The sequence below is a fragment of the Semicossyphus pulcher genome, unplaced genomic scaffold (genome assembly GCF_022749685.1).
Source record: "Semicossyphus pulcher isolate SPU_LCO1_2020_fin unplaced genomic scaffold, fSemPul1.0.p SCAF_11, whole genome shotgun sequence".
In the NCBI taxonomy this organism is placed as follows: domain Eukaryota; kingdom Metazoa; phylum Chordata; class Actinopteri; order Labriformes; family Labridae; genus Semicossyphus; species Semicossyphus pulcher.
Genome location: NW_027211615.1, coordinates 12,649,696 through 12,663,549, shown reverse-complemented (window position 1 = coordinate 12,663,549; position 13,854 = coordinate 12,649,696). Strand labels below are relative to the sequence as shown.

Below are 13,854 nucleotides of genomic sequence, written 5' to 3'. Positions count from 1 at the left end.
GTTAAATAACACATCAAACACTGCAACATTATAATTGATGTTGATTCATTTGGTGGATTGACTAATGTGGGTGGAATTTTACTCTTTTATAGCTTTGTTTTTTGTCTCTACCATCTACCAAGCAAAGTATCTCAAGATGCTAAATACTCCACTATCTTTGCGACGTACAGTGTCACATCTGTTTGCTGTTTGGTGTCGAGCAGGTTGTTCACAGTGGGTTTGGTTTTTGGAACAAGATCTAAAATAAAAAAGCAACGAGAGCAGTAAAAGTTAACCAAAACCATACAGTGGTGGGCCTGACAGCTAAACAATTAGCTGAAACTTTTTAGGTTCCAACACTACAAACAACACCTTTGTCATATTGTGCGATGTTATTGCATAGATATTGATCACAGTCGCTTTAATATGTTAATATAAAGTAATTTTTAATGTATCCACCAAATTGCACCTTAAAAGTGGAGTTAGCATTTGGATTTTATATACTGCCTTTAAATCCTTATAGTGGCTGTAAAATAAATTGATACCAGTACAGCTTTTTTTAATTACATTTCAAGTGTTGAACTGCATGTGTGTGGAAGAAAATCCCCTGTGTTAATCTATATTCAAGCTCTGCTGCCATGCAGGAATGCAAATTCACTAGAGCTACAAGGTTAATGAAAAAAAGGTTAAAACTGCTCCTAATTGGCGTAACATTGTACTAAACACAGAGTCCTGGTCAAACATCCAAACCGGCCGATTATTCAACAACAGATGTTGAGAAGCAAAGCGGGAGCCAACATAAACTGTATAGTAACAGTGAGAGAGAGCATAGTGACAGACAGCACAAACACTGTCATTGTTTGAGCTCATTTCCCTTGTGTGGTCAGGATTTAAACGCAAATCACTCGTGGCTGTATCTGGCCTGGGACACAACATCTGCTCACACATTATTTCATATGCAGGGAAGAATGCATTTCAGGATAAGCTGGCTGGCCCGACTTGCTAAAGAATCAAAAACATCCACTCAGACTCAGTAAAAGGCTGCAATCTTTAAGTATGGGATTTGTCTGCATTTAAAGAAGCTGACGGTGAAGCTTCCCTCCCTGTTGTTGCGTAGGATCAGTGGATGCAGGCCAGACATTTGTGAGCTGTGAGAGTGGCTGTTCGGTGTTGGCCTGCAATCATTTGAACTGTTCAAAAGATTTTAAAAAAGAAATGTTCAACATTACAATACAGTACTGAATCAAAATGATTGAATGAAATTGCAATATTTCTTAAATACTATTATATTCCGTGACTGAAAATATAACATCTGCTACAAGGTGCAGCTGGAATACTAGTGACAGTTGGTTATTCAACTGTTTTACGAGCAGATCTAGTTTGCATGATGGACAACTTTGTAAAGAACATTATTAAAATTAATGACGCAGAATAAACACTTTTGTTTTTTCCCAGGCATTGTTCTTTCTGGAACAACCACAATGCATGTGATTGAAAACAGTAAGCAGGCTTTCACAAATAATTTTCATTTTCAAACTAGTGGCATTCAGCCCCAAACGATGATGACTCAAGTGGCACCAGGAACGTCTTCAAGAACTTCAACCAAGTCCAGTCGTTTTGGGGATTAAGCTTTGAATTTCCATGACCTATGACTGAGAACATTCACAGACAAAAACCTTTATACAAATGGACGTTGCCCCAACACATCCCCCACAAGGACTGCTGTCTGGAAGCCTTGAGTTTGACACTTTTGCCGTCGCCCTCTTGGTTTTTTGGTGGAAGGAGGGACCATATTTGGATGAGAGGGTGGAGCTGGAGAGGAGTTAGCATACAAGTTATCAGTTAGACAGTTATACCGTCAATGCCCAGGCTAATTCAGTAGCTGGCTACCAACAGAGTTAACCAGCTAAGCTAACAAACAAGGTCTGGTAAGTGCAGACAGAAATCCTAGTAGTGCTTACATATACAGTAATTAAAGTAATACTGCGAAAAATACTGAGTGTAGAATTTGGATGGACTGTTAGTCCAATTACTGCACAGCAAGTCATAATAGTCCAATATTTACATGAAAAGTTCCTTAAAAGGCATCAACACCACACACGTAGCCGAGATGTCCAGGCATTAGCTGAGGTGACGCCTAGCAGACTTTATTTCTGCTGTAAAGTTGCACTTTTGTGATAAAGGCGTTTATGGGATTGACTCACTTTTGGAGCCAGCCTCAAGTGGCCATTGGAGGAACTGCAGCTTTTGGAACCTCTGCTCTCGGTGAATTTTTCGTTGCTTTTTTCACATTTGTACTCCCCAACACATGTACACAAACTTAGTTACCAGACACTGACTGTGGATACTAAAGAATATTTTGCATTGATCAGACTACTTTACAGGACATCCATAAGTTTGGCATGCTTATGTTCCTGAACTGTAACATTTTCTGCACAAATCCCGTGTATTGTATGTGTTGACATGATAACCTTGATAAGCATGTCGGTTAGTTTTTGTGCAGAAATTCCAAAATGTTTCTTCCTACTGCCAAACATCATTCCACATTTTCTCCAAAAACCAGCCTCTATGCACACTTAATGTGTCAGCATAAGAATCACTTCACAATGCTGTTACATGTTTGCCTCAGAAACTGTTCCCTCCTCAGAGTCTGTCAAACTGGTGTTTTTTTTCCCTTTTTCACAAAGTGTTTTAACCCACAGGACTGCAGCTGACTCGATGTTGTGCAACGTACTGTGCATGAGGAGTGTAGTCATATCTGAGATATATGAACTGGTGAATTTGGCTGCGGCTTCAACATTAATCAGTCAAAGATTTAAAGAGATGATAATGTCTTTTTGTTTGACAGAGAAAAATGAACGCCTCAAATTTTTATGTGGATGTTTTTGCATCCAATCTTTCATCCAGGCATGGCTCAGTTATCTGGACAGGTTGCTCTAGTTGCAATCTAACACATGAATGTGTGTGTATGTGTGTGTAACACCCACGCCTTGTTTACCAAAGAAAGGTCAATGTTCAACCCTTATACTTTATCTCTCTGAGGACACTTCTACATTATTTCCTTTTAGATAACCCACGCTGATGTCTGCAATCTGATCACTCATCACGTCCACGCTTAATAGATCCTGACAGATGAATGCAGGCAGATCATACGCACATACATCAGGCGGCATTTGGAAAAACAAATAAGGGGTGATATGAATAAGATAACCACAACAGATAGGTCGAGTTAAGACATCCTGTCAGCTCTGCAGAGACAAGTAAAATAAATGCAGTGTTAATTGAGAATCAGTCCTCAAAAGAAGATATGTTATGGACAGCGGGGGCCTGTCTCGTTTAATTTAATCCAGACTGCCCTCTAGTGGGGCACCAACATCCTGAGGCACTTATAGCTACCATGGAGAGAGGTGAACACTTTACACTGCTGACTGCAACATTGTACCGAAGTGTTAATACATGAAAACACACTTTACTTGCAAAAGTGTGTGACAGAACATTTTCACTGTATATAACCTAAGCATCTTTTGTGCATGCGAGAATGTGTTGCTCATTCAAATTGTCTTTAATCATCCATCCATCATCTATAACGCTAATCCTGTTCAGGGTCGCAGGGGGGGCCTATCCCAGCTGTCATTGGGCGAGAGGCGGGGTACAACCTGGACTGGTCGGCAGTCAATCACAAGGCTGACACATAGAGACAACCTCTCACGCTCACATTCACACCAATTAACTGGCACCAACTAACCTAACGAGCATGTCTTTGGACTGTGGGAGGAACCGGGGGGGGGGGGACCCATGCATGCACGAGGAGAACATGCAAATTCCACACAGAAAAGCCCCCTACGTCCGAACCAGGATTAGAACCAGGAACCTTCTACCTGTGAGGTGACTAACCACTGCATTGTGCAACCTTTCTTTAATCATATATATTTATAATCAATTGACTGCTGCCTCAGTGAAAACAGAAGCTGGCATTGTAGACACCTGCAGTGAATTGTCTTGTTGTAAGAAAGTGTTCAAATGTGACAAAGTGGTTATAAAAAAAAGAGGTTGATCAGTGTTTCCAAAAGCCCAAGATGGTGCCCACAAATGTTTTGTTTTGTCAACAACCCAAAGATAACCAGTTTACTGTTATAGAGGTGTACAGCAACCAGGAAGCTGGAATCAGGAAACTTACTTAATGACTAATTTACTAATAACTAACTGATTGTTTCAGCTCTAGCTGAGTCTGAATGTTTCTGTGGCTGACTGCTGGCCTAAAGCTGTGTAACTGCAAGAAATGAAACCTCACTGTGCCCTTCAGAGCATTTAACTTAAACTGTGACTGGGAAGGTTCTTGCAGAGACATGTGACAGTAGAAAAGGTGTAAAGAATAAAAATATTGAGGGCTGAATTCCATTTAGCTGCCTCCGTTTTAGTGCCTTGGTACTGCGCATACTGACTCGCTGTATTATTGTCATGGCTTATTGTGACACTGGAATAAAACAGAGCTATTATTAATGTTATTAGTAGGGATGCACGATATTGGATTTTTTGCCGATATCCGACATGCCGATATTTTCCAACCCTTTTTGCCGATTGTGCTACCGATATATTAGGCACGTATTTTTTTCCACCTAACTGCAGAGAACATCAAGTCTCCCCTGTAGTTGATGTCATGCCTACTCTTACTGTAGTGGCCCACTGGCATCTTCTTGAGATGGGTGATTCAATTTGTAGTGTTGAGTGAATGAGATTTGTCGTAGCATTACATCAAGCTTGTTTAGAGAATCATTGAGCATTTACGCAGAATTAAAGCTTGTTTTATCAGCAGAATGACATATATGCCGATGTCATTTTCAAGCCATAATCTGCAGATACCGATAACGTGTCGATAACATCGTGCATCCCTAGTTATTAGTAAGCAAATCAAAGTGAAACTGTTAATAGGGGCCCACTGGGAGCCTCGTCTCATACAAACAGCAACCTCCCCTCATGTGGAGGACTGTGCCTCCGCGTCAGACACACTAACGGGTCATAAGACCTTACAACCCCCCAGCAGCCCCCCGTTCAGTGTGGGGGAGCTGTCAGACAAGTTTGACTGATTCTGTGATTCAAAGCCACTTAGGCTGGAATAGAAACTACTTCTATTTGATCTGAGTCCAGCCCACAGTAGCCTGTTGGGGGTTTGTTGAATAAAGTTAATGCTTTGTGGCTTTTCTCTGCTCAAGAGCTACATTATTTATGTCAATGGATTAACGATGAACAGGCAGAAATGTATGATTAACCCAATCTAGTGTACCCTACATAAATAAGGGTGACAGCATGATAACGCCCTGTGGTACAAAGTAAATTACTTCTCCTTTAAAGGCTCTTAAATCTAGCATTAGCGCTGAAACATCCTCTGCCCTTGAAATCAGGAGTCAAACAAACTTTGCTCAAAAAAACAGTTTAGTATTCTTTGTGTATTTTAACACACTTCAAAACAACATTAAATACAAAACAGTAACTGTCCTTTGGTCCTTGTAAATCTCATAGTGTACACTATATACAGCAGCATCTTTCTTTACCAGAAAGAGACATCCAGTTCAGACCAAAATCCTTTTACAGTCACAAGAAGGAATCTGCCTTCCTATTCCAAAATTCAGGATTAGCATGGCAGAGACACTTCTTCCTCTTAATTCCTCTCAATGAAGCCCATTTTTGGACATAAGACGAGGGATCAGTCATTCTTCTCTCGCTTCTCTCTGCGCGCCTTGTGCTTGAGCTGAAGTGTCTTCAGTTCAGCCATGGTTGAAAAGGTCCTGTACACCCACACCATCTGAAAATGTTCAACACAAGAGTTCACATGAGCGGGTGTTGACTAGTGCTTTTAACATTTGCTTTGACAAGGATGAGGATTAGCTTACCACAATGATGACCGTGTTCAGCAGAAGAGGAATAGAGTAAACCAAAGATATGAACATGCCCCTTGAATCAAAGTACTGGAAATTAGAGAAGGACCTGCAATAAAATAAGAAAGCTTCATGAGTGTTTTAACTGCTGCGTGCGTCTTGTATTGAGTAACAGAACCTCTTTATTCAAAATGTTTCACAATGGTAGAAAGAAAATGAAGTACTGTTGAGCTTTGATCTTACCTCCAGTTCATGGCTGCCAACTCATTTAGATATTCAGCGCTATAAACCAGGCCAGCTGTGGGGAGAGGTTAAGTCAGTCAGAGACTACTGTACACAGACTAGCATGACTAGTCAGCCAATGTTCTCAACCTACTTTACCTTGCCTTGGACTTTTAATAACATAATTGCTATACAGTTTGACTTGATGTTTATAGTAGTTAACCTCATGATAAGGCATCCACATAAGTAAAGCATCAGCTCATTTACCATTGAGTATTAGCTCCTGTTACACAAATATAAACGAGTTCATCAGGATTGGCACTGATACTCATAACTGGTTTTCAGATATCTTTCTCTTTCAGTCTTTGCTGGCGACACACTCACACTAACACACTTATGCCTAGTTGTGCTTTCTGGATTTACAACAGAATAAAATGTTAAAGATTTCCAGTAAGGGTTTGAATTTTGAACAAAAAATCTTTAGATTCAAAGAGGTATATGGTAAATAACAATAAATATACAAGCAATTAAACCAATAATAAACTACGCTGATATGAAATGTGGCACAAAACCAAAAGAGCAGTTTACTGATTATTTAGAGTTTGATACTTCTTCGATGACCTTTATGCAATTTTCAAAGCATATTTGATTATGTATCTACTAGGGATGCACGTTATCATGTATCAGCACGTTATCCGTATCTGCAGATTATGGTTTGAAAATGACATATCGGCATCAGCAGATGTTTTTCTGCCGATATTTTCCGCCGATAAAACAACGCTGTAATTTTGCCTAAATGCTCGACGATTCCCTAAAAAAGCTTGATGTAAAGCTACGACATTAACTCGGCACAAGTGTGCGCGCACTGTGTGCATCACCCCTCTTCCGCCAAACGTGAAGAAGGGTGCAAGATGTCTCCGGTATGGCCGTTTTTCAAAGTTTCGGGAACGGACAGCAAGGTTGTGCTCAGCATCAGTCATGCGAGGAGCAGCCAAATCTCATTCATTAAAACACTACAAATTTAATCGGCCATCTCAAGAATCTGCCAGTGGGCCACTACAATAAGAGTAGGCATAATATCAATTCCACTACAGGGGAGACTTGATGTTCTCTACAATTAGGTAGGAAAAAACATGTGCCTAATATATTGGTATTGAAATCGGCAATCTGCAAAAAGGGTTGGAAAATATCGGCATATCGGCCAAAAATCCAATATCGTGCATCCCCAGTATCTACAGTAAGTTCATGTTGTAAGCCCAGCTATTTGTAATGACTCTTCTTGAAAATGTCTGAGAAACATACTTGTGATTTACATAAAATCAGGGTGTAAAATTGTGTTTTTCTGTAAACAATAAGTAAGAAGTTAGTAATTGACTTAACACAACTATGTACTGAGAGAAGTAAAAGTGTTCAGTCAGTCTTGCACAAAAAACACAGATTTTGTACATATAAAACACAAGTATGTAACCATACTCGCTATTAAACAACAGTTTTCTTTCAGGCTTGTAATTATTGTATGTTTTTATTACAAATTCACTTACCCATGAGCAGGAAGTGACATATCTGAGCTCTGTAATACCTGCAGGTCACCACAGTCAGGAACAAACACACAACATGAAAGACTAACAGCCCTATGATCCAAGGCTCCGACCACTGTACCTGAGAACATAAAAAGCACAGAGTTGGTAGCCATCCTTTAAAACCGACGAGGTTAATTAAATACAGTCACTGTATAAGCCCTGGCAGCTAACGTTAGCTCATAGCTAGCCAGCCACTCGAGTCAGGGAATAAAATTATACTTACAGACATGAGAAATGTCCATATCGATGTAATTCTTATATTGCTATATCCATCAATGGGGATAGAGCTAATATTCTTAGCTTTCTGGTCCGTCATCTTTAGAAAATCCTGTTCAGTTTCACTAATGTCTAATGTAAACAACTCAACTGCAAGATTGCGGAAGTGACACGCAGGCGCAGTAGAAATACGTCACGGAGGCGCCTTCTTCTTCTTCGTCATGTTTTTTGGCGGGGGCACTGGCGCCACCAACTGGTATGGAGTCAATGGAGTCGTAACATAAACAAATAAATGAAAGACATTAAAACTATAATACATGTTCTAAAGTTTCTTCCTGTATGTAAAAGTCATGTCCCCCTATATTATGTTTTCCTATTTCAAATAATGAGTTATCTAGTTCTACAAGCTATGACCATGTCTGCTTGCTTCTTTGAAGATTCCCCAAGAACAATGTTCTCTAAAGACTTCTGACTCTAAAGTGGTTTTGTTAATCTGTCCCTTAGTCACCCTATAATGTAAAATGCTCATTTAGGTTTACAGCAAATTAAAACAATAGGCCTACTTCTACCCTCTACAAGGATCACAATCTTTTGACCACAGTTGGGTTTGTATAAATTCCCCAATTTCCCTTCTCTTCAAACTCTAAAAACTATGTCTTGTATTACAAATATATTACACCCACCCTCACTGCATGGTCCTGTATCTCTGCAGATGTCGACATAACCTTTTATTATTGTGTGGACTCGAGCCAAGTTTTGTGAATATATACAGTATAACACATATTTTTAGCTCTTTATTAGCTCCCCAGTCGTGCTCATCTTCCTTCCTGTATGTCATCTTAAATTTCTCTCTCAAGAGGGAGAAATTTCAAACAACCTGGTCATTTTCATCTGAACTGTTTTTGCTCTGACAACCAGAAAATGATATGATGTGTGTATACTTAACTTTAAAATGTAGTTAGACCTACATGAGGTCAAGAATCCTATTTAAGTAGGACAGCCATTATTAAAGAAAAAAACATGAAAAATAACAACTGAATTTGTTTTGGTGAACAATTTATTAACATTTACATTAACAACATTATTTTATACCTTTGACACCAACTCAAACACACACTGAAACATTTAGACTACCTTCAAAATTCACAACAAAACCATCTAATCTGAGAATCCTCTTTAACTTTAGATCAGTCTCCCTGGTTTCTTCCTCACTGTGTGTCTCTACCTCCTCTCATCCCTGATTTACTCTTTATTTCAGGTACTTCACACTTGACCACTTCTCTGTTCAGTCACTTCTGCCGGTAAATCCCTTTAAGAAAAATCTCCCCCATGATTCACTTTATCTGCAGCCACAGTGAATAATCTTTCCCTGCACATTCCCACATTATCCGTCTGCACACATACAAACTCCAGCTGGACACATTCTCCAGGTGAAACAAGGCACAGAAGTGTTTCTAATCTAAACTTTGGGTTCATAAGTGCAATGAGCAATGTGTGGTTGAGGCTTAAAGAGTACTTTCATTAAAAAAAATCAATTTCACAGTGTTGTTTTATGATCTTAACTTTGTATATTACAAATATAAATTGGACTATAGTTTAATTATGTACACAGATTATGTCCAGTAACATGACATTTTAAAATCAACGATTAATCAGATCAACATGTCACAGTATGAAAAGCACAGGTGTAAATAAGGAAACATTATGATAGAAATGTCTGCTGTACAGCACTTCAAACCTATTGTCCTTCAGGAGATTAAGGATATTTTGATTTAAATTAGTGCAAACTAATATAAAATGTAATCAAAAAAAGGCAAACATCATGAGCTTATGAAAAGTCTTTGGTGTGTGTCCGTGATGGTTAACTGGAATGTACAGTGCAGTCTGCAGTGAAGCTGGAGGAGATGCACGTGGCTCGGCTCAGTTCGTGTTCCTGCCCGGGTGAAAGTCGGGGACGAAAGTAGCAGCCACTGTGATGGGAGTGGAGTATCCAAGGGCAAAGTTGTACAGGCCGAGCATTAAGCACTTCCAGGTGGCACGCATTGCCTTGCCGACGTTCTGCAAGAGAAACAAACAGCTGCAGATTAATCATTAAATCTGTAGACTCTTCACTATAATGAAATATTATGAATTGAGGTTGAATCACAAACAGTGTTTTGCACCAAATGTGATGTGATCAGGTCACAATCATTTTTTTATTCAGATGAAAGATTGTGCTAGAAAGCTTCGTTTGATTTTCACAGAATTAGGTTATAAAAATATGTGAATTAAGACAGTGTAGTGTTAGGACAATAGCACCACAGGAGGAGAGGGGCAGTCTGTGTATATTCCTACAAGATAAACAATAAGGCCCCTGAACACTATTGTCTCCTGTCCTCCTGGAACAGGAAAGGGCTGAGCGGCTGAAGCGGATACAGGAAGTCAGACAGTTTGGAATAATGAAGCATAAACAATCCAACTTCCTCAATGCAGTGTGTAAAAATAATTCCACTTACTAACTTAAAATTTAAACTTCAAACATTAGGGAGTCAATATGCACTTACTAACTATATTATAGTAAAAAATAATGTAAAAAACAAACAAACATCAGAAGACATTCTTGGGCATGTTTTCACAGATTCATGTCGCTATGAATAACTGATTTTTACTGCTGAGTATAAACAGATTACTTGGTCACTCATAAACCTATTGCAGTAATGTTGGGATCATCAACCACTTCCTCATGAATCACACATAAAGCAATTCAAACAATAACAGAGCGTTTCTCCTCCCCTACAGACCGAGCTGATTTTCTGATTGAAAAAAGTGGTTGTTGTGCAAATTAAACTATAAAGGATGATTTGTAGGACAAAGGTGAAAACGTCAATGAGCAGTAATTTCATTGTTTTTAATCAGCTGATTTGTGCAGACTCAGGCCTACAGGCTTTAGTTATTTAAATATCATCAGTGCTTTAGAATAATTTGAAAGAGGCTGATTGATTGATACAATATACAAGAACTGGAGATCTAATTTCAACTTACCCAAATTGAAACTACAAAAAAAAGACAAAACTTGTATTAATGAGTGTCTTCATTCACATACAGAGTACAAGAGTTTATATTCACTGACCACGTCAACATGCTACGTGCTGTAGTTTGTGGTGTTTTCTGTGTGCTCGCCGGGAGCTGCTCTCTACTTGCTGCAGCAGGTGATTAGGCTCACCTGTTTCCACTTAACCAATCAAGGCAACAGTACAAAGCGCAGGAGAGAGAGCCAGTGGGCCATTCGGCTGCGTTTGTCAGACGTGAACTTGCTTGTGTCTTCCTTCTGTGGAAGGAGGGTGTTTTCCCTCGGTGTTTCATCAGTGTTACTTTCCTGTTTTGTTCATTTGGTTAAAGTGTAACTGCACCCCCAGGTCTGACAATAACTCCACCCACTGCACAATTTTGAAAAATGCTCAAAAGGGGGGCAGCTCAGTGACATCCCCGCCAGCCCCACTAATGCCTGGAGCTTTCGGATCCAAAGCAATGCAAGGGCAAGAGAGAATGGGCGCAGTCTCTGAGTGGTAACGTAACGTTAGCTAGAGGGCTAATGTAAAATGCTAGCAATAGTGTTAACTCTAGTGAATGATGTGGCTCCATCAAGATACATTTGAGAATGAGCGTGGTATTACAGACTCCCTCTCGAAGACCGGGGCCGGGACGGTGTACCACCCACCTGTGATTGACAGACGTTAACATTCTTTTTTATAATGTTTTTTTTTTTTTTTTTTAATACATTTTATGTAATTTTGTTCCAGATGGTCGCCTCTACGTCACCATTGGCTGGCAAGGTCCAGGGTTGATTTAAAACAGTAGATGGCGGGTTTGAGCCATTTTCAACAATATAAATTAGATTACAGCTCAAAAAACATGTTAAGTGTGCAGTTAGTCTTTAATAGTCTTTGGATTTAGGAAGAAAGCTCAACTTCTCTTGTCTGTTTTTCACAGAAGCACGCTTTGTGTTTAGTTCGTAAAAAAAATTTTTTAAGATTTGCCTTGACTTTGTTCCTCCCTTCTTTTTCCTTGAGTCTAATTTATCATTACTCCCCTCATCCCCTAGCCCATTCTGGGGAACCTATGCTTGATTTTTAGAAACTACTTCCTCCTTAAAGTTAAAAGTTGATCCAATGATTAAACATCCTGCAACTTTTTTTTATGATTTACAAACATGACCTACTCCTATGAGGCTGTAAATGTTCAATACAAACAAGTGTGCCAGTCACTGATAAGCCACGTCCTTAGGAATCACACGTGAGTGAAGGTTATAAAGCAAACACACCTCTGATGTTGACAAAGTGGATAACCTGGTCATGATTTCTCCACAGACTGGGCTTTATTTATTCAGTAATGAAACAATTCAAAGAGCAAATAAAGCAATAATGAGATTAATGATAAGAAAATTCGAGGAAATGGATAAAGACTTCTCAGTAGCGTGACCGGACCTCTGCATTGTTTGTCACAACCTTCTTCTGTGTCCTTATTTTGCACCGGCAGACAGGAAGGCCAGAGAGGCGACACATATGAAGCTGTAAAGCTCTTCAGTGAGAGGAATCTGCCTGTTTTAGCTGTTACCAGTTTAGTGTTTTGGGAAGTAAAAAATGTGCACAATTCAGTTATTATTACCTCCATATTTACAAACCTAAGCCTGATTCTATTCGGAAAAGGTGGCTGATTATGTTGTGCAAACTGCATTATTTTTAGGGTTATTTATAGCATAATGGACAACAGATTTCTGTAGATAAATTTAGCTTTTTTTAGTACCATAATACAAACATTATTTAATTGAATAATATTAAATTTATTAATATTCAAGAGAGAGAGAGAGAGAACACCAACCTTCTTCACTTTTTTGTACTTCTCTTTCTTCCTTTTCTTCTTCTCTTCTTTTGCCTTGGCGTGCGCCTCATCATCCATCAGCGTCTCATACCTCTCTGGCAGAAATGCAAAATGTATGTCCCTGTGGCACTTATTCTGTCTGCTGTCGTCTGCCTCAGGCTGGCTGTCAGAGTGATCCACACAGTCCACATGTCGCTGATACTTTGCCGCCCGTATATTCAGAGTCTCCGCCGCTGCTGAGTTTAAGTCAAAGAACCTTGATGGAAGAGATTTGGGCTTCATGTTTTCTGCGTGTTGAGGCTCTCGGGGATGTGAAAAAAGTAGTACCACTTCCCTCAGGAGGTCAGGTATGTTGTCAGCAGTCGTTATTGTGCATGAGTGGAAGTGCATTCCAGTGGACCGCCTTGTGTGCAGGATTTGGCACGGAGCCCTTAAAGGTGCAAATCCTTCCTCCTCACAAGACTGACCTTAATAGGTCACAGAGTTTCAAGTTGAATGTTTGAAAGCAGCTCTTTCATCCAGTGCATACTAAGTTCAGCCAAGGAAAACATCAAGGCTATGAGTTTACTCTGTCGTGTCACATCGTGTTAAAAGAAAAAAATGATTAAAAACCAGGGAACAGAAGATTTGTTCTTGTCTAGTTTAATGAACATCGAAGTTCCCAGTTTCATTCTATTTGGTGCCACCTATAGCAATAAAAGGCAATTGCGGGCACATACGTCCCAGATAACCAGACGTCCACGGTTGGCTCCGGTTGTAACTCTTGATTTTCCTCGCTGACGGTCGCTTTCCTTTTTAGACTGTTTGCCTTCATCTGAGCGTCAAATTTGTTTCTTTTTCTTTGGAGTTTCACTTATTGTTGAAGTTGTATCTGTAGTCATCCATCTTTTCTTTGTTTGTTCAGCCATAGTAGATTACTGTTTACTCGCAACACTTGCAGAGAGCGGAAAAGCAGCTGCTTAGCTCCGCCTACCCTCTCTGGCAGATCAACCACTGCTGGCTGATGGAAAACGCATCACTAACTGGGCGCTGCTTGTGATTTTTTCCGCGAAAGTTACCACAGACACCCAGTCTGTAATACTGCAAATGCAAGGGCTTTCAACAGTGGGCCATAGGCTCAATCACCA

General features: G+C 39.7%; 2 protein-coding genes across 2 annotated transcripts; both read right to left on the bottom strand.

Moving 5' to 3' along the window:
* Positions 1–5,403: 5,403 nt before the first annotated feature.
* tmem18 (transmembrane protein 18) lies at positions 5,404–8,021 on the bottom strand. Its single transcript, XM_069657542.1, has 5 exons — positions 7,878–8,021; positions 7,616–7,733; positions 6,096–6,150; positions 5,868–5,961; positions 5,404–5,779 (listed from the first exon to the last, which is right to left on the bottom strand). Exons 1-5 carry the CDS (start codon positions 7,968–7,970, stop codon positions 5,681–5,683), a joined length of 459 nt encoding a protein of 152 aa, XP_069513643.1. The 5' UTR covers positions 7,971–8,021; the 3' UTR covers positions 5,404–5,680.
* Positions 8,022–8,950: 929 nt separating this feature from the next.
* LOC138585182 (required for drug-induced death protein 1-like) lies at positions 8,951–13,082 on the bottom strand. The gene is made up of 2 exons (XM_069657464.1): positions 12,728–13,082; positions 8,951–9,928 (listed from the first exon to the last, which is right to left on the bottom strand). The coding sequence occupies exons 1-2, from the start codon at positions 13,007–13,009 to the stop codon at positions 9,791–9,793; spliced, it is 420 nt and encodes a 139-aa protein (XP_069513565.1). The 5' UTR covers positions 13,010–13,082; the 3' UTR covers positions 8,951–9,790.
* Between the last annotated feature and the right edge of the window lie 772 nt (positions 13,083–13,854).

Excerpts from the sequence above, each read along its gene's own strand:
- tmem18 (XM_069657542.1), bottom strand. The coding sequence starts at position 7,970 with ATGACGGACCAGAAAGCTAAGAATATTAGCTCTATCCCCATTGATGGA. Across the intron at positions 7,734-7,877 it reads TATGGACATTTCTCATGTCT|GTACAGTGGTCGGAGCCTTG; the intron begins GTAAGTATAATT and ends TTATGTTCTCAG. Across the intron at positions 5,962-6,095 it reads TTGGCAGCCATGAACTGGAG|GTCCTTCTCTAATTTCCAGT; the intron begins GTAAGATCAAAG and ends ATTTTATTGCAG.
- LOC138585182 (XM_069657464.1), bottom strand. The coding sequence starts at position 13,009 with ATGAAGCCCAAATCTCTTCCATCAAGGTTCTTTGACTTAAACTCAGCA. Across the intron at positions 9,929-12,727 it reads AGTACAAAAAAGTGAAGAAG|AACGTCGGCAAGGCAATGCG; the intron begins GTTGGTGTTCTC and ends TTTCTCTTGCAG.